Source organism: Sylvia atricapilla, chromosome 1 (genome assembly GCF_009819655.1).
Source record: "Sylvia atricapilla isolate bSylAtr1 chromosome 1, bSylAtr1.pri, whole genome shotgun sequence".
Classification (NCBI taxonomy): domain Eukaryota; kingdom Metazoa; phylum Chordata; class Aves; order Passeriformes; family Sylviidae; genus Sylvia; species Sylvia atricapilla.
Window position 1 is genome coordinate 34,947,099 of NC_089140.1, and position 23,412 is coordinate 34,970,510.

The 23,412-nt window shown below is 41.3% G+C and overlaps 1 protein-coding gene across 1 annotated transcript in view; it reads left to right on the forward strand.

Annotated features, from left to right (window-relative positions):
* CHN2 (chimerin 2) overlaps positions 1 to 23,412 on the forward strand; it is a 157,773-nt gene that overhangs the window by 113,640 nt on the left and 20,721 nt on the right. The window contains exon 7 of the mRNA XM_066319370.1: positions 20,352 to 20,429. Within this exon, the coding sequence (XP_066175467.1) occupies positions 20,352 to 20,429 (78 nt within the window). The remainder of the gene's footprint in view (positions 1 to 20,351; positions 20,430 to 23,412) is intronic.

The window sequence follows — 23,412 nt, forward strand, 5'->3', positions numbered from 1 at the left end:
CACCAGTCCAACCTCAGCTGTGCATTTACATGATGGGGAGGTTTTAGTTACAGGATCTCTTTTCTTTCATGTGCGTTTCCTGCCTCGCTCAGTGCACTGGGGAACCTTTCCTCCACTAAAGCAGCATGGTTGTATAGTTAAACATGCTGCTTTCCCTGGGTTCAGTTCAAGCAGTTTAAAAACAAGAAGAATTTCCAAACTTTACTTTCCCCTCAATGCCACAGCTCTAGCTAACTACTACTTCAGTTCTTTCCACTTTTTGATAACTATTAAGTCATGGCTGTGAGTGAGTGGGTAACTGTGGGCAAGCAGCTTTGCCCAGCTCTTTATGGAAGTGAAAGGCATGTGATGAAAATGAAAAAAAGAAGTCTGCTGCAGTGATGAAACTGGTTGAAAGTTGCACAATAGGCTGGATTACATCCCTGCCCAGAGCCTTCATTTTGTGTTGGCAAGTAGTTCAAACATGTTAAGAGGCTAATGAGGCTACTTCTGCTACTGAGTGCACAAATTAGATTCTGCAGAAGTATTGAGTAAGTGCAGGTGAAACTAATGGGATCTGTTATCTAAATATAGAAAATAATACAGCCTATTAAATGTTATTTAAAAAATGCAAGCTGCAACTCCAATTAGGTGCCAAAAATGAGAAAAGATTAATATAACGAGTCAGCCTCTTGTCAATGAACCAGGAATAATACCAGCTTTCTGATGAAAACTGTTGTGCAGCATCCAGACTCCACAGCTTCCCAATTCCCTGACGAGCCAGGAGGGAAGGGAGGGTCATTAACATTCTGGATTCTGAAGAGTTTGAGAGGAACCTGCATGATGTGAACTAGCTTGGAGAAAAATAGTCTGTGCTCGTGTAAACACAGACAGCATCATAAGACTTCAAGGGTCAGAGCGCAGCTTGAATTAAGACAGATCTCTCTTATTTAATATTTAGCATTGGGAGGATGAAAGAAGTATTGCCCTAGAAAAATCAGTTTTAAAATTCTGCTGGATGCTGGGATTTTACTTTAGAAATAAATAGGGACATTCTTTCCTTTGCTTTGCACTTCAAAGATTTACATATGTGACAATGAGTAATCAGCTGTTTGCTGAGCACAAGTCAGTGTGATGGAAAAATAGCCACCGGTTTGTTCCGTGAAGTCATGGGAAGAAACAAATAAAACAAATGACACAGGGAATGCTTGATGGATTTTCAAGAGCATAATATGGTTGATTAGAGCATTTTTACCACTAAGGGTAACAACCGTCATCATGGGTGTTTGAAGCAAAAATTTTTTATTCAGAATATTGTAATAAAAAGGAAAATAATCAGCTTTTTCAGAACATTCTCTGGAGAGTTTATCCCTAGACCATGTTCACTGTGACCCTCAGTTTCTCACTTGCTTCTCATCACCCAGAAGCAGGTATTGCTTATCTCATAAATATCCTGAGGAATACTATTAGTAGTTTCTCTTCTTATTGTTATCTTTTTTTCTTTAGTAGCACTGATGTGTACTAGGCACTTTATGTACAAATAAGGAAGCGAGTTACTTTTCCAAGAAACTTGTAATCAATTGGAATTTGCCTGAAGTAGGGTAAAATGAATCTTTCTGGGCTGTATTTATTTATCTATTACTTGTAACAATTTATCTTTCCTGCCCAGCTGTGACAGGTCTTGTTCTACAAAACCCAAAAACGTAGTAGGTGATCCACAGTAGAGTCTAAGCATGGCGTACAGCTGGAATGGCATTTTCAGGGAGAAAAGAAACCAACCAACCAATCAAACACCAAAATCCAAAAAAAGGATGATGTTGGCAGGTCAGTCTTGCTTGGTACTCTTCCTTGCTATTCACTCTTCAAAATCCAGCCAATCTCAGAAACCCATCCAGGTGGATGCTTCTGTAGCTTGCCAGGTTTAAATGTTAGAAGGAAATGGGAGAAGCAAAGTTTCCAATGCTGATGGAGAACCACTAGGTGGAAGTGAATCCCAGGGAGCCCAGTGCAGATGCTGGGTGCTCTGGTGGCTATAGTCTGGCATGCAGAGCCTTAGGTGGGTGCTCCAGGTTTGCTCCTGAGCAAATGGTGAGGAAGTTCTTTCACCCCAGAGGTGGTAAAGCAGGGAAGAGTCTTGCCAAGTCTACATGAGAGAAAAAAATTCACATTCTCACTGGCATTTTAAATTATGTAAGGCGCTAGTCCTCCTGATGGCTGAGAGGGGATACTAGCCCTAATAAATTCTGCTAATCGCTGGTACCATTTTGGGGAAAGATAATTTATCCTCTTTGGGTAGACACTTTAGGTTCTTACTAAATACATTTGCTGACACAGCTGCTGGAGATTCCTATTTTAGTTGTATGCTTCCTTGCACAATCTTTTTCTAAAAATAACATTTGAAAGATACACAGGAAGAATAGATGACATATTTTGCTAAAAAAAAAGCTTTCTTTTGGTTGGACGATGAACTTAGATCCATCTGAAAAAAATGTGGTCAGTCTTTCTAAATGCTGTACTTTTCCCCTATATACCCACGGCTATAAAATACAGTTGTGTGGGATGGTAATATCCAAAAATGTGCATCCAAAAGTCTATGTATTTGCATATTTCTGATGAAACATCCTGATTATTATATTTTACTCATACACAATTTAGCACAATACTGTCTAGTTTAGAGACAGACTGTGGGTATATGAGGGCAGTATTTACTGTTCATGGCTCCAGTTAACATGCCAAGTCTTTCTTTCATCTTTAATACATTTTTTCAAATACAGACAACTAATTAAATTTAGATATAGAGATTTTTTCTGTACTAATATGCATATTATATGCATATATAGTATGTGTGTAGCATTTCAAAAGATATGTACATATGCAGACATACTAAGGACAGATAGTTAATGTTGCATTACATGCATATAATGGATTCATAAATATAAAATACTTTCACTGTTCTTTGGTTTCCATGAAGATTTACGGTCTATCAAATGGATTAAAGCCTGTGGCTGCTGCATAGTCAAGTAGGCAGCTGCTCAATATTTATTTTTATCTTCATTGCTGAAAAAGTAGGCCCACTGCTCATTAAATTAGTCCTGGTTCTTCCAGTAAGTCCTATCTCCTTCAGCAGGAGCACAGGTTAGAGATATCTGGAAGTTTTCCAGCAATACTTAGGGTTCTTTTCTTTTTTATTTTTCAGAAAAGATATATTTGAGCCTGAAATGTTTCAGTCAAAATAAAAAAATAATATTTTACTGAGTCCAAGTGGCCATATGTATTCACACATCACACCTCCACCCTCAGCATTCACACCTCGCTACTTTCTTGTATTTCTTTGGGTGTCCTGAGCCTCAGTTTAATCTGCCTGATAGATGGGCTAATTATGTTGAAAGCTAATGATCCCTGGGCCTTAGGCAGTCTGCCATTAAGCTGAGAACCCAAACCACAGTCTGGCTGGCAGATCTTCCCCAGGCATAGCAGACCTGAAACCGGGCCATTTTTTGCCAAGAAACTCCTTCCATCAAAAGCCCACCACTTCCCTGGAGTTTAAAATTTTGGAAGAAATGCAAAAAATTTCACAGAGAACAAACCCTGTGCTTTTCAGCCAAGCCTAGTCCACTCACAGTAGGATAATTCATCATGTTAATCCACAACACCTTTATATTAGTATTTTCCTTTTCCTATTATGTTCATGGAATGACAGACTCTATGAATACATACATATATATGTATATGTATGTGTGTGTATATATAGATACACACACACCAAATTAGACTAAATATGTTGTCTCTAAGTAGGTAAGATTTCTGTTGTGCCCAGAAGGGCAGGGGGGGAATTCTTCAGATAGTTCTTAGCTTTGGTATTTTTTGGCTCCTAAATGGTTTAGTTTGCAGTCTATTTATAAAGTTAGAAAGTTATTTTAAAGATGTATTTTAATGGAAAGTCTAAGACAGGCTCATTTTGAACTAAACTACTTGTGATTTTTCAGTAGATGTTCTAAAAATAGTTTTGTTGTGTATGTGATGTGGACTGCAGAGTTTTGCAATAGCAGAGTTCTTGGGCAGATTGGAGTTTGTCAGGAATTCCAAAATGGAGTATTGGGTTATAAAATAATCTACATCCCATTATGATACTCAGGGAGAACTGTACGTTCTTATAAACATTGAATACATTGACTGGCCACTGTTGTACACATTTCTCTCTTGAATTTGTGCTGTTTTATTCCCTGAAGAAATAAGGGATCTGGTTATTCTGAGCAAAACAGGGACAGCAAGGATAACAACCTTTGAATTCAAGTGGGATTTATACTTCTTTACTCTTCTTCATTTGCATTTTAGTCAAGAATTAGCTCTTAAGCAGAGACAGGTACTTTATTACTTGGGATATTACATATAGTGCACTTTTAAAATACTCTAGTAATTTACTATTGGATCCTTGACCAATGAAAATTCTTCTTTACAGCCTTAAATATCTTGTGGTTATGTTTCATTTCATGGTTGTTTTTTTCTTGTGTGAAAAAGAAATGTGCTTGTTCCAAAGACAGGGCAGCTCTCTAGAGTGTAAGCTCTCCAGGGCAGGGAATGTCTCTTAGTCTGTGTTTGTACCACGTTGCTGTTGCCTTGACCTGGTCAAAGGCTCGAGCTTCTGTGCACTGTTGCCATGCAAATAATAAACACCACTGAAAAATAAAGAATCTGTTCGGTCAATTGGAGTCTAACCCAAGTATGAACTGAGGGAAATGGGGTGTCAAAGGCAATGCTCTCCATTGTAGGTTGTTTTAACATGTAGTGACAATTTAAAGTAGTAATGAGTTTTATAAATTAGCTGTGCAGCTACTTGATAATTTGCAGGCCTTAGAAGATTTGCTGATGGTAAATATGATGACATTTCTTGTTAACAATAAATAGTGAGACTGTACAGATTTGCCAAACAAAGGAGAATTCTTACTCTGAGATCCTGCCCTAAAGGGCTTCTGTAAGCATAAATCTCTGTAAACTGCAGTATTGCTAAAGCATTCAGCTAAGTACTTCTGTAAATTCAGTGAGTCTAATCACTCAATTTCCTTCAAGAATTCTTAAAATTAACTGTAGAAGGCCTTCCTTCCTTTTTTCTTCTTAAAAAAAAAAAAAACTTCTTTAGCCAGTGGCTTAATGTGTAGCAGTGATTCCAGACATCTTAACAAATAAAAATGGAACTTTACAAGCTGAATTATCTCAGAAAGTATTTTTCTCACTTGATGCTTCATGTAGTTGTGGGACCAGAGTCATCTCAGCTAAGTGTGAACAGGAAATCATGGGAATATTGATGTTGTGGATAGCATAGGTAAAACTGCATTGAAAATAGTGGCCCAAATATGTTCAGTAGGATGGATGGCCCATTTCTAATCTGAGACAGGCAATTACACAAGGGCAGGAAGCAGAAGGTGAAAAATATACAAGGTAAAAGTCTGTCAAAATGACAAGGCAGCGATCATTGTTTAGAGCTGGTGCTGAACTGCAAAAGAGTCTTGAGTGAGTATTCACTGAATTCTTCTTCCTTCCAAGTGGAACATTGTATTGTGCAAAAGTAAGAAATAAAACAGCTGCTGTTGTAAGTTGCCTTTGACATTGTAGTTTCGGAGGAATGTTTTAGACATTATTCTGTTTGCTCAGTCCAACTCTCTGGATGCTCAGGTGATGTTTTTCAAATTGCCACTGTTCTTCACTTGCAGGTTAAACTTCCATGACATTGGTCTATGTGAAACTGAGGAGCTAATCTCCTTATCCCTGACTGATCTCCAAGGTTATTCTAATCCCATTTGGTGCTTAGCACTGCCATGGTATTAAGGAGTGATGCTTCCCCATCCTCATCCCATTTCTTTGCACCCTACCAAAACCCAGTACCTGGTCCTTATTGGCTGGATGTAGAGAGCTGATACCTGGATGGTTCCTAGCTCTTCCCCTTATGAGTAAATATGTATGTTTTTCACACTGTCGAGCCCATCATTGACCACATTGTCACTGCAAACAGTTGGCAGAGGAAACAGCTAAAATTGCTTTTTACTGGCTTTTTTTGTTAGCTGACCACTTGTTTGTTTCAAGGTGTTGGTTCTTTGTCCTGGAGCTCCCCGGGACAGATGTTCCCCCTTGTCTCCATGCTGCCAGAGGCCAGGCAGCTGTGGCACTTCAGAGGTGCAGGGCTTTACCTCACCCGCAGATGCATCTTGCAGATGGAGGCAGCAATGTGGAAGTTCAGCAGCACAGGCAAGTTCTAGATAACTCAGAGCTGAATCTGGGTGATGTGGTGAAGCCAGCTGGAAGTCTCTTGAGGGTCACAGCTCCTTCAAGTCCCAAGGATTGTCTGTGGCATGGTACTGGGGTCTGCAGCTGAGGTATTGCTGCACCCTCTGCTCCTCTTCAGCACTTCTAGGCAGTGGTCTCTAGTGAGGGCACTTCCTTGTCTACCTTGCAACAACCTGGCAATTGCAGCAGTTCCCTCTAGAAACATTAATTGGCACCACAGGCTGCCCTATTGCTGCTACCAGCTGCTTGTCCCTAAAAGCCAAGCCAGAAACCTATGTTGGGGCAAGAGCTTCTGTGGTGGCTTGTGCATTGCTGAGCAAATTGTACGCAAGTGTTGTAAGGCACGTTTTGCCTGTTGGTTTGCAAACAAATTTAGTATGTTAATGCTTAAAAGGCTTAAACCTATAAAGCTGGAGGCAATTTGTGAATTTTTGCCTGTAGAGGGAACCTTTCTCTTCCCAACATTTTGCCACTGCTGGAATTAATGAAGAAAATAAGTCAGAAAGCATGGGAAAAAGCCCAGCTGGGAAGAACTCATCCTACACATCAGGAAAGTGTCCAGGCTTGATGCCCTGCAAGTACCATGCAGCACTGATGACTGTGAAACTGAAATGAAAATGAAACATTGAACACAGGGAAAATGGAGGCAACTGGCTTGCTTTCCATGCCAGTCTGTGACATTGCTAAGAACCCATGTTGGCAAGGACCAAAAAATTGCTATCAATTAATATTAAACAAGGGCAGCATGCAATCATAATGATGTTGATAGAAGATGACAGGTCATTTAATGAAATCTCTCTGTATTACAGCAATAGTAAACCACCTTGTTAAGCTTCTGAAAGATTAAATGGCTTAAAAATGAAGTGAAAATGCATTTAAGTGATAAATTAACTTAGTTTGTTTGAATGAACAATGAAGTGCACAGCTTATTTTTTACATGTAGAACCAACAAGCTGTTATTTTTAATGTGGAAATTTTATAAAAATCTTATTTGGAAATTGATGTAATATAAATGGAGGCAGTTCCTGTGATGTGAAAACATACTGCTCAAAAGGACATGCTTGGAGCTATGGTTTTGTCTCAGTGCAGTGAAGTCTGATGTCAGTTGTCTTGTGCTCTGGCAAGTTTTTGTCTGCTTTTTGTAAACTCTATGTTTAAAATGTTGCTGCATTGTCTGGTCCTGACTGAATAAATTCTTCATTAATGCCTTCTATATTAAGTGTGCCTGGCCCCTCCACAGGGACTGAAGTGCGATACTTTGCAAACAGCTGAGAGCCTTTCCAAGGCATTCCTTCAGGAGCACTTCTCTTGCCTCAGCCTTCACAGGGGCATGGCTGTGGTGTGGCCCCTTACCCTGCTGGCTGGGTTAAGTCTGTCTTTCAGTTGGAAGTCCCCAGAGAGCAGAAGTGAAAGCAGAAGATGGCCATGATTCACATCAGCTTCTAGGACACGAGTCTTTTGTTACTGCTTTCTTTAACTAGGAGAATGGGATGCTTTTCTGCTTGAAATTACAAAGTGTTTAGATATGTGCCTTTTGTTTTAATAGCAGAAAAGGCATTCTCAGTGGTACTGAGGCTCTCACCACAGATTAAAAGGGCCCAGGGGAGCAACTGATTAACGAAGAGAAAATTGATGTAAAGCCTTTGTGCCTCTGTATTGAGCTCATACAGGGGACTGCAACTTGCTTGGCAGTCATCATTAGAACATCACCTTTGAAACTAAGATTTTATCAAACTGTGTAGGGGAGGGCTGTAACAGTAGTGGGTAATTTCTGCTCTTTTGTTTTTACTTCGGTCTGACTTGCGATAAAAGTAAAACTCAACTTTTTATGACCGAGCACTGAGGAGGCAGGATAAAGGCAGAAAAATATTCAAGTTCGATTGACTGAAACTGTTCCAGCTCCTTTTAATGTTTTATTAACTGTTTTTAACAAAATGTTTCAAACTGGAAACAAAAAATTGGTTTTTAAAATACTTTTAACTTAAATGTTTCTACATTTAAAATAAAAGAACGTGATTTGGCTCTTGGTCAGAACTTCCCTGTGCAAAGTCCCTGGTTTGATGAGTCACATGTTCTGCAACACAAACTGTTTCCCTGAAAAATTCACCCCTGGGTTCAAGCATACTGCCTGATAAGATGTTCTACTCTTCAGATTAGCAAATAAAACATGATAGTACTTTATGAAGCAAATCAATCATCACTCTTCTTAGTCATCCCTTCTGGTCTAACTCTATGGTTTGCTGAATTCCATCTACTCTGAATTAATGACAGTGGAAGGTGTGTAATAGATTGTTGGTTCGAGGCCTTCCACTCTATGCTGGTGTTGCCATCAGCATTGCTGAGACAGTAAAACTCAAAGTGTGTTTGGATGGGAGCTGTTACATCTCTTGTCTCATCAGCATCATGGTTTTCTGCACTCCTCTCCTCTGGCCACCGCTGTGCAAGCATACCGAAAGCCACAGCTCTCCTGCAGGAGTCTCCCAGACAGAGCTGGTTTGTACAGCTGTGCCCAAGGGAATAACCTGAACCTTACTCTGGGAGGTTACACGCAAGAAAACGCTCTGCTTGGTTCTTTGGGCAGAACCACAAACACGCAGTGATGGCTCCCACAGATGCTGATCCACACTGAGGAGCAAAACCATCCTCAGGCCTGAGCCTGATGCTGGGGCTGAAGTAGGAGCTGTGCCAGGGCACTGTCAGGTCATGGGTCCCAGCCCCAGCTCTGGCTGCATGGAGGAGTGCATCTCTGATGTTCCCAGACACTCAAGGAGAGAAGAAAGTGCTTGTTTTCTTTCCTTTCAGGGAAAAACAAAAACAAAAAGCCCCCCATGCCTGGAAGAAGCTTTTTATTCTTTATGTTCTTTGTGGAATGGCTTCACCTTCGTGTTGCAGCATTCCTGCACATCTAGTACCTGCCATAACGTAAAGAGTGTGGTAGCAGCTAATGTGGCCACTTTGACAAGGGTCTTCAATGAGACATCTGTTGCAAAGCAAAAAATCTCTGCTCTGTAGAAAAACATGGGTACAGATGGCACCAAGTACCCTGGAGAGTGAGGCTGAATTCCTGTATCCCAAACAGTAATCAAGTAATGTGCTTAAGATAATAAATAAACTCAGATAAATACCATTGGTGTTTGGCAATCACAAAAAGAAGAATTCAGTGATTTCATAGATCTGGAACTGAATTCAAGGCAGAAAAGTGACAACAAAACTCACTACTTCCAGAACTAATGCTTTGCACCTTTTTTCCTTTGTTCTATTCAAATGACTTCAATGTGTCTATGACATATGGATGAAATCTTTTACCTACCAAGTGTTATAGCAGGATTGGACCTTATGGTGAAAATCATTTACTCTGTATTATGTTTCCCCAGCTACATCTTATGAACTCCTCATCATAAGTGAAACAAAATAAATAAGCTTTAAACCAAGTTACTGCAGTTGAACTACAGCCTTAGATAGGAGTACAGTATCAGTCTTGCTTTCAGAGGACTTTCGAAATGCTGCTGCTGATAGGATAGTATATGTTCAGATTAACTAAAAACTTAAAGAATAAAAGTATAAGAGTGTTGGCAACTGTATATTTTTTTAAATGTCTTTTACTCTGCAAAATGCAACCATTTTCCTGTCTGTGGGCCAAGTCAACTGCAGTGTTAGTCCATGCCACTGGTAGCCCCACAGGTCCCATGAATTAAATCACAGGCTGAGGAGTGATGTCATTCCCTCAGGTTTTTTTTAATCTCCTTTTTTTGCTGAGAGCAGCCATCTGTCCCTCTGCAGACAATGATGGAAGCAGCTGTGCATGGTGTGCCATCAGGAACAAAAGCCTCTGCTTCATACCAGAGGGCAGCGGGCTGCAGGTCAAAGGGGGTTATAGGGCTATCAGGGTCAAATGACACCTGTACAGAAAAATAAAACTAGGATTATACAGCCTTTGTGTGTTCATTCACTAGCAGAGAAGTGGGGTCAGCCTTTGTCTGAGTGTTTCTCTAGTGGCCATGGGAATGCCAATGTGTTTTCAAGGATAGCCGTGCTGATACTTACCCATGGAGTGATGGAGTAACAAAGCCAGCTTCAAGCAGAGGGCAGAGCAGATAGGACACAAAACAATTATTTTGAGGGGAAAAATAAAACAGCTTAGATGCATTCTGGTACTTCATGCAAATTCAAAGAGTGTGATCTCAAGTGGTCTGCGTATCCTGTAACATGCCCTTCTAAAAGCACAGTGAACCGTGTTTTTCACATGCAGTCTGCAGCATACAGGAATTCCCTTGCTGCTTTGTGGGGAAAGGGAAGCTGAACAAGGGCCGAGGTGCTCAAAACCTCATTTATGAGAAGCTGGTTATGCTTTGAGCAGCTTTTTCTGTAAGGCGAGCTGGAAGAAGGTGGAGGAGGGTACATATCCCATAGAATGAAATTGCCCATTTCTGCAGATGTCTTTCTACTCTGCCATACGTGGTGCCAGTCCTGTCCCAACTCTTCTCTTCTGTGCTGGGTCCATTTCAGAACAGAAACTGATACAAGAGTAAACTATAGGAACCCTTCTTACATAACAAGGGGGAATGTAATACATTCCTGGGGTAAAGTCCAGGTGTTTAATGAAATAGGTAAGTGAACCTGGCTGAGTTCAGAGCCTTTTGTCTTTTCTTTAAGCCCACATCACTTTCTTCTGCACGGATTCCTTCCCTGTTTCTAAGCAAACACACATTTCATAGCCAGAGATACACCAGGGACCATGCAGCCTTACCACTTCTTTTGGGATGACAGCCTGGGATTTGACACTGTCTGTCACCAGGGTTAATGACACTCCTTAAAGGTAATGGGACAGAAGCACATGTTTCACAAACAGGTAAGCTGTAACCACTGTATTCTCCTCTCTCAGGGTAACGTGTCCTGCAACATCCATGGGCATGCAAGTGAGCTCAGACAAGCTGTCAGAGAGCCGTGGCTGGGCCATCCCCAAAACCAGTGATCTCCTCCATGCCACAGTTTCACTTATGCATGTGGAAAATGGATCCCTATTTCCTTCTTTGATTTTTTGCAGTGCAGTTTATAAAGTATACTGAAATGGAAGTCCACAGCCATAAAGCACAACATTTTTACAAAACTAGCATTTCTCCCATTTTTTTTTTCTGGTTAAGGGTTGTTGATTCCAGCTTGTTAAAAAGTATTCTTTCAACTTGAAGGCATGCTGGGTTCTTATTTGCTAATTGCCTGCTTTGTTTCTTAAATGGCATGAGTAAGTCCTTTCACCTTACATTGTCTAGAGGGTTTATGCTTGTTTTATGGGGAAAAAGTCACAAGATGCTGCAGTAAAAGGGGAGAGAAATATTACTAATGATGGAAAACACATGACTACATTTCTAGGTCATTGTACTGTGTAGTTTATCTGAAGGTGCCATGACTGCTGAGCAGCAGTGTAATTCAGTCATGTGAATTAAGTTTGAGACTGAAGCTTTAGAGTTCCTTCACACCACCAAAACTTGAGAAAAATCCTGTTTTCCACTTGATGATGATGTTGGCACTGTCCCCCCTACAAATTGCTTATCGTTCCTGTCCGCCTGTGAGTGATAGATGAACAGAGCATCACACCATTGAGAATCCATTCCTGTACTGTTACTGTCCAGGAAGAATTTTACAGATTGCCAGTGTTTTAGACAATATGATCACCAGTTCATGAATCACTGGTTCACAAATTATTTGTTCCCTTCCAGGCTGCATAAATCTCTATTTAACCCACAATAAAGTCTCTTGTTTTAGGTTGTCTTAAGCTAGGGCAAAACTTGGGAGGCTGCTGTTGGTTCCTGAGACTGCCACAGCATACTTTACATTCTGGCAGCTCCTCCAGAGATCTGCTGGCTCTGCCGGGTGGTTAGTGGCTCCGGACATAAATACCATTGCTGTCCTACTGTTGTTTCTGGGAAACTTTCATGAAGCCTGCTTTTCTCCACATTTTATCCCAGGAGGGGCAGATTTTTTCTTCTCTACATGAGCAAGCACTCTGACTGCAGCCTGTAAGTTTTCAGTCCAGAGCATATGCTGCAAGGCTGAGTTGCTCACAGTCCAGGAGAAGTTTACTATCACTAACACATAGTATCAGAAGTCAAAATGAGAAACATAAGAACTTTTTAGCTTTTATTTTTTTATTGTGTTTATTTTTGTTGTGTTAGGTTTCACTGTGTATGGAGAAGATAGGCAGTTACGGTGTTTCTTTGGGATAACACCTGGCTGTAGAGCGCAGTAGTGTTTGAGGCATAGAAATGAGAATTATCCCAAAAGTGAGGGTGTAGGTGTTTGTGTAGGGTGCCATGTGTACCTTAGGGAGTATAATGAGGCATAAGGTCAAACATCCAAGCCTTTTGCCCACTGTACAACACAGTATCTGTATAGCACTGGGATTTATTGGAAAGCTGATATTACACAGACTTAATGCAGTCTCACAAAATGTGGTCCTCAGTTTAACCCTGTGTTTGTGCATGACATCCAGCTAGCTCCATTAAGCAGTTATGATTAATGACAAGCCCACATGAGCAAGCCTTGAGGGCACAAGGGCAGGTCTGCTATTGCCTGTGGCACCTCCAGACCTTTTGCCATCTTTTCCTTTTCCACTCATCGCATCCTTTCAAGGGTGCTGCACCACACTGACAGGAGTCGTCTTTCTCAGAAGGGGCATTCTTGCCTCCCTGCCTCTTCCCAGACAGGGAAGTAAGAGTGTTAACTTCTCCACTTCTTTGTGGCGGCCCAGTGGGTTTGGCTCTGGTTCAAGCTCTGCAGTCTCCTTGCAGAGCAGTGATGGTTTTAATCAGTGCCAAGCTGGCTTTCCTAGACAAAGTAATGTTTCTTTGGAAAGCAAGAATTTCACAGTAAAAATGTGAGCAGGCTGTATAGGTGTATGGCTTACATGGTGCTGAGCCACTGGGGATCTGGATGAAAACTGTAGTGTTTAGGTTACTTTTTTAAATCTCTGTCTCTTGACTAATAGTCTCGTATATTGCAGACAGCATGAGTCACTTCCTTCTTAACTCATTGAGGCCATTGTATGTCATATTAAGTTCATTATGTTGTTAGGCTATTTCCTCTGTGGGTGAGATGTCAAAATACTGGCTACCTACATAGTCAGTGTGAGAAATCTGTATTAATATAGACTCTTCCTTCTGTAGTTACAATTCTTGAAAAAGAATGGGCCCAGATAAATCTATAAAGTTGCATGCAGCTGTGTAACAAATGGTGTAGTAATCTGGATATTCCATGTTTCCAGAGCATGATTCTTAGCCAGTCTGAAGTATGAGTACTGATAACCAAAACAAAGTACAGTTGTTAATCTATAATTACTTATAGATATGGTTGAGGCTGATAAAATAAATTATTCCTTACTTAATTTATTCTAAAATTGAATAGCTAACAGAAGAATAGATATAGAAAATAGTACAGAGAGATATTGATTTTACCTAATTTTGAATATCTTACAGTAAAGATATCTGTTTCTACCAGAGCCATTGAGTTTTCCTATATGATCCATGAATGACCAGAAAGAAGGCAATTCAAGCTCATCCATTTTAGACTTGACCTCTCATAGAAGAGAATGAATCACTATCTGGAGGTTTCTGTTTTTCTCCTTGCTTTAGAAAGCGAGAACATATTATTCTTGTAGATTAGACACCTGCTATGCATGCATGCATCCATCTATCCATCCTCTTCTTAAATGTCTATTTGTTAGAAAATTACTTGTCTTAGTTCTGTTGTCAAAAAAAAATACCATCATCATTGACAGAATAATAGGATCACTGCCAATATTTTGCAAATATCAGGATAAATTTCATGCTTGAATTTTCATTTGCCTAGAGGCCAGATAGTGTCATGGATACACATTGATCTATACGTGTGATAACAGTACTCATTGACAGACACTGCAGGCAGGCAAATTCAGTCAGTTACATGTGTTGCATCCCCAGAGAGAACAAGAGGTGATTCAGAAATCAATCCAGTGTGGTTTCCCTGAGCAAACCCTGTTTGCAGATGAAACAGCCCCTGGCAGCCCTGTGGGGGCTGATGTTCCGTGGGGACCTGGTGTTCCTCTTCCACCACAGCAGCAGCAGCAGTGGCTGTGGTGTACAGTGCTGCTCTCATCTGCCCTTCTTAGTCCTCATGCCTCTTCTCTTTTGTCCCTCTGCTACCATTTTGGTGATGAATATTAAGCACAGAGGAGAGGATCATGAACTTGGCCAGGAAAACGTCATTAATAACCTTGACAAGTATGGAGATGGATTGGGAAGGATAAAGGAGAGAGTGGGAGGAAAGGAAGTCGAGACAATAAATAGGCTAGACCTGCTGTTACCATGTTAATCTCTACAGGGTTATTTGAGGGAATTGCTGCAGTAGTTCGTACTGTGCCTAGATCCTTTATTTCCTCATTTCTGCACTATTTCTTCCATGATACTGACATTGTATTTCTAACACAATGCCTATTTATTACAGCTGTCAAAAATAAGTAATCAAAATACTATTTCAGAAATATTGAATACAAAGGTGGATGGGAAATACAGAAATTAATGCATTAAGTGATAGAATTGCCTGGCTACATAAAATCTTTTAATCCACTCACTATTTTTTAATTGAAGATGACTATGTAATTGCATACCGCTTAATGTGATCTCCAGTTGTTGTTCCAAAATAGACAATAGTTTATTATATTAATACACCATAAGAAGCTTACAGCAACTATTAGTTTTAATAATAGTCTCACTAGTGCCTTCCTGATTATACACTATTTCACCTTTGGCTGTTGTATTGTTTGGTTTACTAGACTGTTTTGAGGAAAATAATCATGATGCATACAGAAAAATCTGTTTGAGGAGGACTTAGAAAGGGGATCTGAAGTTTACAGGAGCTTGTATTTCCATTTAGGTAAATGATATTTTTTATCTGTGGAGGAATGGACTGAATGTATGCGTGGTCAGAAATAAGTGCATATAAGTGACAGCTGGTTACTGAGATGCTAATAAATCACATTAATTTAAGAGAGATGTAAATATTACAAATTTCATAACTTTAACATCATAGCATATACTTGGGAAGTCTTCATAAATAAACAGTTATTTTGCTATGGATTATCTGCAAAAGATAGATGTGAATGGTGGTGATGGAAGTGCAGCCAGGCTTTCCAGAACAGGAGCCCAGTATAGGTAGTCTACTGTCTAAACACTTATGCATGCTGTTGACAGCTGCTCAGTCATAATTTTCAGAGGTACTGGTGGTTATTTTAAAAAAAAAAAAAAGTTGAAATTCCAAGTACTAAAAAGCAAAATTATAGATAAATCTTAATAATTAAAAAAAAACAGCAGTGTTTTGGTTGGGTTTTTTTTTATTAAGTGTCCAGTTTACTGAATGACAATTCACTTTGAAAGGAAGTTTTCTGCTGGAAACAAGAGACTGTTGGGTTTGGGGTGGGGAAGAGGCAAACCAGAGAGCAGCAGCAGCCCAGTAGCTGTACAATCTGATTTCTCCCCTGGCCACATGTTGTGGATCTTCCTGGCCCTGCTCAGCTCTGCAACCTCCACTCACCTAACTGACACTGAAAGCCCTCCTGCAGGAGAGAGGGTTTCTTAGGAAAGTGGGTTTTGCAAGAGCAGGTTGGCAAACACCAGTCTTCACTCACTGTTCTTGGCTTTGTGTTGAGCATGTTTTCTGCTTGGAGCTTATTTCCTCCCACTGTTTCAGCAGCACAGAAGCCTTTCAATGGCAGCTCACAGTGCTGTGACAGTGGGAGGCACGGACTGGTGGGACTGTGGTATGGCAAAGGCCTTTGGCTGACTGGCCTTCAGCACCGTTTCCCCTCTGTGCCCTGTGTCTTGCTAAGAGATGACTTCTTTGACGTGTTCTGAGTGCATCGTGGGAAGAGCTCCGTGGGAGAAAACTAGGAAAAACCCAATAGCTGCAAGATTCCTGCTCCGTGTGTCATCTCCACCACGTGTTTGCGATTGAGCAAACATAATCTGTCTGGCAGATAACCCAGTGTGCCGTGCCTGCAAGGAAACAGGCCTCTCTTTGACCTATGACTGTATCTATGTGCAGAGTTAAGTGTATTTAGTTAGAGATCAGTCATGGATTTGTCCCGGTTCCTCATCATGGAACAATCTCCTTTTCACTTGTGGTGTCGTCCAAAGAGACGTGCCCGTGCTCTTCCTTTCGCCCCCACAGCTGTGTCCTTTAGCAGGCAGAGCAGCAAGCCAAGGATGATGATCTCCCCTCCCTGCCAGCCATGGTCAGGCATGGTGGCAGCTCAGGGAGAGGAGCCACCACTCTCACAGCATCTCTTCCCACCGCGTTGGAGCTGGCACAGACAAGCAGGGCAGCTTGCAGAGTTCCCCCACTGCTTGCTTCCAGCAAGTCCTCTGTGCTGCCCACACGACTGCAAGAGAAATCATACCACATGTGCAAAACCAAAAGCTTTTCATACTGCAATTTGTTCTTTCCTGTGCCCGAGGCCTTTGTTAGCAAACAAGACGCCAGTCTTTGAGGGCAGAGACAATGGTGTGGTTCAGCTCACGCTGCGGAGGCGCGCTGGAAATGGCGCAACAGCTGAGTTGTCGCCCTCTTTCCCCCCCTGCTCCGCCCCTTAATTTTATTATTCTGGTTCACTGACATGTATTTGTCCCTAAATGCCTAATTTCCCATACAGCACATCTGTTTTACAAAGAGACTAGTAAACTAAAACTATATGTTAGGCAGAAATTCTGTGATCTGAAAACACAGATAATCCATATTTGCCTTCCAGCCTTCACTAGCCTCACATTCAGTGACAGCCAGCAATAATATTCTTAGCCACTGGCCTTCTCCTCTTTAGCTGCAGGCTAAGTTGATCAAGAGATGCTCTTTGAATGAGTTGACACCTTGTGCAGCCAATTTTGTATTAGGAAAAAGAAAGGGGATAAGAGCACTGGGCTGAGCTTGTGGTATTCGAACTGATTGCAGCTGAGAATTTGTCATTGCTGAAGTTTGCATTGTATTTAGAGAAGGAAGTGGTTGTAGATGTGGTCCAGCTCGTCTGAGGTTTGCAGCATCATTTAGACACCAAACCTGTTGCAGCTTTGATAAATCTCCTTCAGAGGATGCACTCATTGCTGGCCGCCTGTGCACATCCTGTGTCTGCAATGAACCCCCTGAACAACTGTCTAAACAGGGCCCAAGCAAGGCAGATACCCAGGGGATAAATAAAATTTCATATATGATAAACAGTAAATACTGCTCTGCCTTAGTCGAGCAACCAAATGAGCTGGTTTGGCTGAGTTTTCCTCCCCCACGCCTATTAAGTTTAATGCTTCTGTGCGAACACGCAGAGTTTCCATTAAATATGTCTGTATGTCTGATCCCAGGATGACACTGTGATATTCCAAAAATAGTTTAATAAATTGAAATTCCAAGATGTATCATCATAAGCCTGTCACTTGAGTATCAAATCTGCCATGTTATGTAAAAAATATTGGTTATATAATGGGATTTTTATCAGTCTAGTGACATAAATGCAAATATTAGAGCATTATTAGGAAACCGACCTCTCTCTGACTTTGGATGTGTTATGCTGGAAGTTAGAGAAAAAGTAGCTTATTTATAGTGGGGGATTTAGATGGTGTAGTTTCAAAGGTGTCTGACAACCTAGAGCTAGTTTGGGAGTTTTCTTTCTGATAAATATAAATACATTTTAAATGGCGCTGAGGAAAGAAACTGGAATGTAATAAGAAATTTGAATGACTCCAAGGTTTCATTTGTGATGGCCCAAACTGATGCTATTGCTGCTGGCAAAAGTCAGTAGTTTTTACCTCTGGAAACACATGGAGAAAGAGCTGGGCAGCTATAGTCTGTCTTATCTGCTTGAAAGTAGATAAAGGTCCTGAGCTAGCAGAAACTGGGACTCACTACAAGAGGACATATGGAAGAGCAGCAGGGATTTCCTGCAGGCACAGCAATGTTCATGCATGCACCACAGCCAGTTGTCACCAGTGGTCAGATAACAGTGCCAAGCCCCGGGGAAAGGCTGAATGGGCAGCAACTGCTCAGGGAGAAGAGGATTTGTGTGGAAGTCCTCCCTTCTGGGGAGCAGAAGCTTTGAAGTATGGGACCTTGTAAAAAGTGGTGTTGTGAGTTACCTGAAAAAGAAAGGAATTAAGTGTGCTACACATGGATGTAAGTACATCGTTTTATAACTGAGAAACTGATTTTGCAGGTTGCACAATTTCTTGAAAACCCTAATTAAAGTACTGTCTGAAATTGCACAGCCTGATGTTACTGATGGACAACCATCTGTCCCCATGGGCTTTCAAATCAGCAGAGCATCACTTTTACTAAGCACAGGCAGTCTGTGTGGTGGAGGGGTTAGTAAGTGAATTAGATGAACCTTCTGACTTTTCAGCCTGAGCTAAAAGCAGACTGGAAAAAAATAGATGCAAGGTCAACTTCACAAGTTAATATAAGTGAATGAAATACTTCAATTTCACATATTTTCTGGGTTAGTTGAAGAGGGGCACACTGTAAAAGGCTGATGTGGTCTTCAGTGTCTCCAGTTCAAATAGGCAGTTTTCCCAGTAGCACTGGCATCAGGATGAATACCATGCTTGAATCTGTCGCAGCACTTTGAGCAGTAGGCACACCTTTAGACTTAAAACCTCTCAGTGCTCTGCCAAGCAGGTAACTCCTGCCCTCCTCTTATGGATGGAGGATTGGAATACTTAGTAAAGGAATAGAAGAGGGGAGCTGGAGGGAAGAAAACCAGTGGGGAGGGGGCACTGAATGTGCTTCTCAGCAAATGCTGAGTATCAGACATCTGTGTCCCGGACATGGAACTACCTGCCTGTAAAACAGTGGATCACATGTCCAGAGTAACACTGAAAGCTGTTAATGGTCAGGGTCTCAATACCTCCTGTCCCTGGGCTGTTAATCAGAAAACAGTTCCCCTCAAAATCTATAGATGAAGGTAACCAGAGTAAAGAACAACCAGTCCTGCCACCTTGAAGACCCTCTTCTGCAAGCAGGCCTGTTCATATGGGCCTCCTGAATCCATGTGAAGCTCCCCTGCTGCCGTCACTCAAGCCCTGCATAGGGCTGCAGGGCTTCCAGCCCTCCTAATCCCAGCTGGGTTTGCAGCTTTCCCTGGTAGTGAGCTATCTCAGTGCTCCCAAGTGCACACTGACAAAATACTGACTTTAAACCATGGCATGAAAGTACTTTTAATGCTTGAAGCGCTGCTGGATTTTTTTTTTCCCCTCGTAGAGGATTTGAAAGAAAATGGAGGAAGAAACAAAAAAAAAAAAAAAAAAAAAAAAAAAAGAGAGAGAGACAGAGAGAGAAAGATTTTTTTTTTTTTTTGCCCTGTAAGATTAAACAATCATCATGGTTTTAAGGACTTAATCTGCTGGCATGCAGACTGCTGGCTGGTAAGTCTCCGAGTCTGAGTGTAATTGGATGCAGCATCGGATTCGGTTGTGTGGGCTTTCCAGGGGCTTTTGGTTTGTTCATTTTCTAACGCGCGGCAGAGTTGAAGAGCTCTGTCCCTGGAAATGCCCCTGGGGGTGAAGCTGTAAATCTGTGTGTCCCCCAGCCGGTGTTTCGGCAGCACCTATCTGGGGACCCCCGCTCGGGGAGCACAGTGGGGGAGGCTGCTCTGTGTGTGAATCCGTGCCTTTGTTGGAGGCACACATCTGCCTCAAGGAACTGCACGGCACAGGCCGATACTTATTGAGATGCAGAAGCTCCTTCCGTCCCACAAGACGGCCCATTCAAGTCACATGCCAGAGGTCTCGGCAGAATGGGCTGCAGCTGCTTCAAATCTGCTGTCTAACATCAGAAGCACTTGGACAAACTGTACCGTGCTGACTACAGTCAGGCTCCCCGGCGCCGAGGAAGACAGGGAAAAGATTTGGGATCCCAGCGCTATGTTCTCAGAGGACCTGTGGCTGGAAAATGAGAAAAACTGTGCTGTTGTTCACAAGTCGAAGCGAGGAAGGAAGCGCCAAGAGCTCCTGGCTGTGGCCCTGGGGGTGAAGGTGGGAGTCAAGGGGGCACTTTTGTGGCAACCTCTGAAACTCTTTGCCTATTCACAGATCACCTCCTTGGTCAGAAGAGCAGCCTTAACTCAGAACGACAACCACTTCAACTATGAAAAAGCACACAATTTTAAGGTAAGCACAGCTCGCTATTATTTCCAGCTAAAAAAAAGTTATTTTGAGATGCCCCACATTTTGTTTTTTATTGTGATGAGGTTTGCATGCACCTATTTATACTAGCTCTAAGAAGAGTGTTGAAATTTTTTTTTTTCTTTCTGTGTTTCCATTAACTGATTTCTTAGTATGCTGTTACATAGGCACTTAATCCAAACAATAATTTTCCTCCTCACTGTAGTACTTGACTGACAATTTAACTCTTCACAGCTTTGGTTTTCTTTTTTTCTTCAGAAACAAAGTACTTCATATTTATTGTCTTTATCTTAAGTGTATCTACTTTTAAATAAGAAAAAGGCCCCTTTTCAAAATCTAGCTATTATCAGAAGCCAGTAGGATTTTGCCATCAAACATTTTGGACCATTTCTGATTTCAGAAGAAGTTGAGAGAGCTCAGGTTCTCCTAACAATAAAGCAAAGCACAGTGGTGGGTATTGTCTCTCTGCTTTTGTTCCCCCACCATACGCTAAGGAAATGTTCTCAGAGTCCCACTGAGCTAAGGGATCTGAGTTAGTGTTTGCTTGTCAAACTAAAACAACCCGCTGGGCAAACACAGGGACCTTTAAATGGATCATGTCTCTGCTGTCTATATGTACGAAATCAGATTCTTAGGGATTCTTTTCCCGAGTGCTGTCTCTGGCAGACTGCAGCAGGGAAGTGACTCAGCTTTAGAAACGGACCTTCCAGGCAGCTTGTATTAAAATATTTTGCCAAAAGATCTGTGCTGGTTTCAGAGCATGCCGGCCAGTTACCGTAGCTAATGCTGTCAGATTGTGTTTTGATGCTTATCGGGATAAGCGTCGAGAGTAAGAGGCAGTAACAAGGAAGAAAGGAATGTAGAATGTATCTCAGCTTTGAAACACCAGTTTAGTTAATGCTCCTTGAGGATGCTGATCTGGGTCACTGTCAGAATAGTTTAACTCATTAGCAGAACAAGAATTTTCTGATATTCATCTAGGGCCTGTCAAAAAAGGAGAAGCACTGATCAAAATCATTTCACTTAGCAAAAAAGTTTCACTTCTTATTTTTCTACATACTCTGCTGTGCAGACATTGCTAACCTCTGCAGTGCTTCTGCTGTTGTTGGCCAATCAATAATTTAATATTAGTGAACAAAGCAAATAATGGCATTCCTTTTCTCATTCCCCTTCCTTGACCCAGTCTACAGAAAAGTCGATACTTATCTCTCTGATCAGCACTGAAGGAAATAGGGGAAACACTCTGTGTTTTCTTGCTTGATTAAGCAAACTTTCATTCTTTCTGGGTTTTGCCCTCATTATCATTTGAATATCAAAACTATTTTAGTTTAACTAGAAAATATTTTCTCATGACTGAGACTTCTTTCCACTTTGACCCATGCATTCTTTCCTCTTCAAAATTTCCCTTGTTTTGGCTTTGATTTATAACTGGACCTGTGCCCAGTTAACTTTGCGTTTGCACAATCTAGCTGTTGTACAGTTTCAGTTCCTTTCTGTTTCAAAAGAGTCATAGTTTAACTGGAAAACCACATGATTAAAATAGATATGTATTCAAAGACTTGACAGCAGAAAAGAATTGTTCTATCCTAGTAAAGGCAGACCCTTTAGGGAACCTAGACCCTAGGGAACAAACGTTTTAAAAATAATTGTCCAGAAAGGTCAATCAAAAGTGTTACATTTGCTTAAGGGACAAATATGTTCACTATGCAGATACAGTTGCTTTTCCAAAGGAATATATTAGAGCATGTCCAGTTGTTCTAATAGTATAAAATAATGTGGATGGTATACTCAGAACAGAACATTTAAATTTAAAACATGGCTCAATGATAAAAACTTTAATATATTCCATATTCATTACATAAAAGGGTTAAGAAAACACGATAAAAAAGAAGAATGGCTTTATGAGTCTTGGGGCAAGATGCCTGATGGCTTCTGACAGCACTCAGGCTATGATGACATGGGGTTTATCTGAATGACAATGCTATTTTGAAAACATTCAAAAAGTTGTCTTCCCCGTTTCTAGGTGAATACTGATGTGCATTATATCATTCATCTCAGTTTCTAGGGATAAAGGTTATGTGTCACAGTGTCCCTCATAATCTTGTCACAGGCCAATTCTTCATGAACAAACAGGCACTCTTAAGCTTTTGTCCTTTACCCATGAAGAAGATAGAAAATGAAGGGTATATTTCTAGTGAAGCTGATGGGATTTTTGTATATCTTGTCCCGAAGATCTTACTGCAAGAGAGAAGGAACAAAAGGAAGAAATAGGCACAAGGCACAAATTCAGAGCAAGTATGGCTCTCCCTCCATCCTTGCCAAGCTAATATAAAAATTAAAAAGGCAGCATTGAAGTTTGGAGCATGAGGGCACCAGGTTTATGCTCTTCTGAGCATCCACGCTTTCTCATTCAACCTCTCTTCCAAACTTCAGGACACTCAAGTCAAGTGGACAAAAAAAGATTTAGTATCCAGGCTGATTTGTTAAGCTGTGTTCGTCTTGAGCACACCACGCAGTCACACGGATTTAGGTTTGGAGCTGGCGTCTGTCTGGCGGGACAACTTTGCATAAGCCAGTGTAGACATACCATAACTCAGGAAAGAGAACAAATCTCTGAAGCCCTGTTATAAAAACACAGAGGTATTTCTCTAGCTATGTGGGTGTCAGCCTAACTGGATCCCAAAGTCCTCTTGCATCTCATTCCAGTCGGGATCCAGCAGACTCTTTCGGATGTGCTTTACCTGCCAGCTTCAGTGGGGTCCCAGCTGGTGGTGAGGTCAACCTCGTGCCTGAGGGCAGCAGCATGGAGTTTGGGGATGCTCCACACTTTTTGTTCTAGGCCGGGAATTCATGAGAGGGCTTCTGTGCTGCCTTGAGTGGGCAAATAGGGCTGAATAATGTGCATTTACCACAATACTGTGCCTGTTTGCCACCACAGCATGGGCAAATCCCTTCTGCAGGCAGGCTA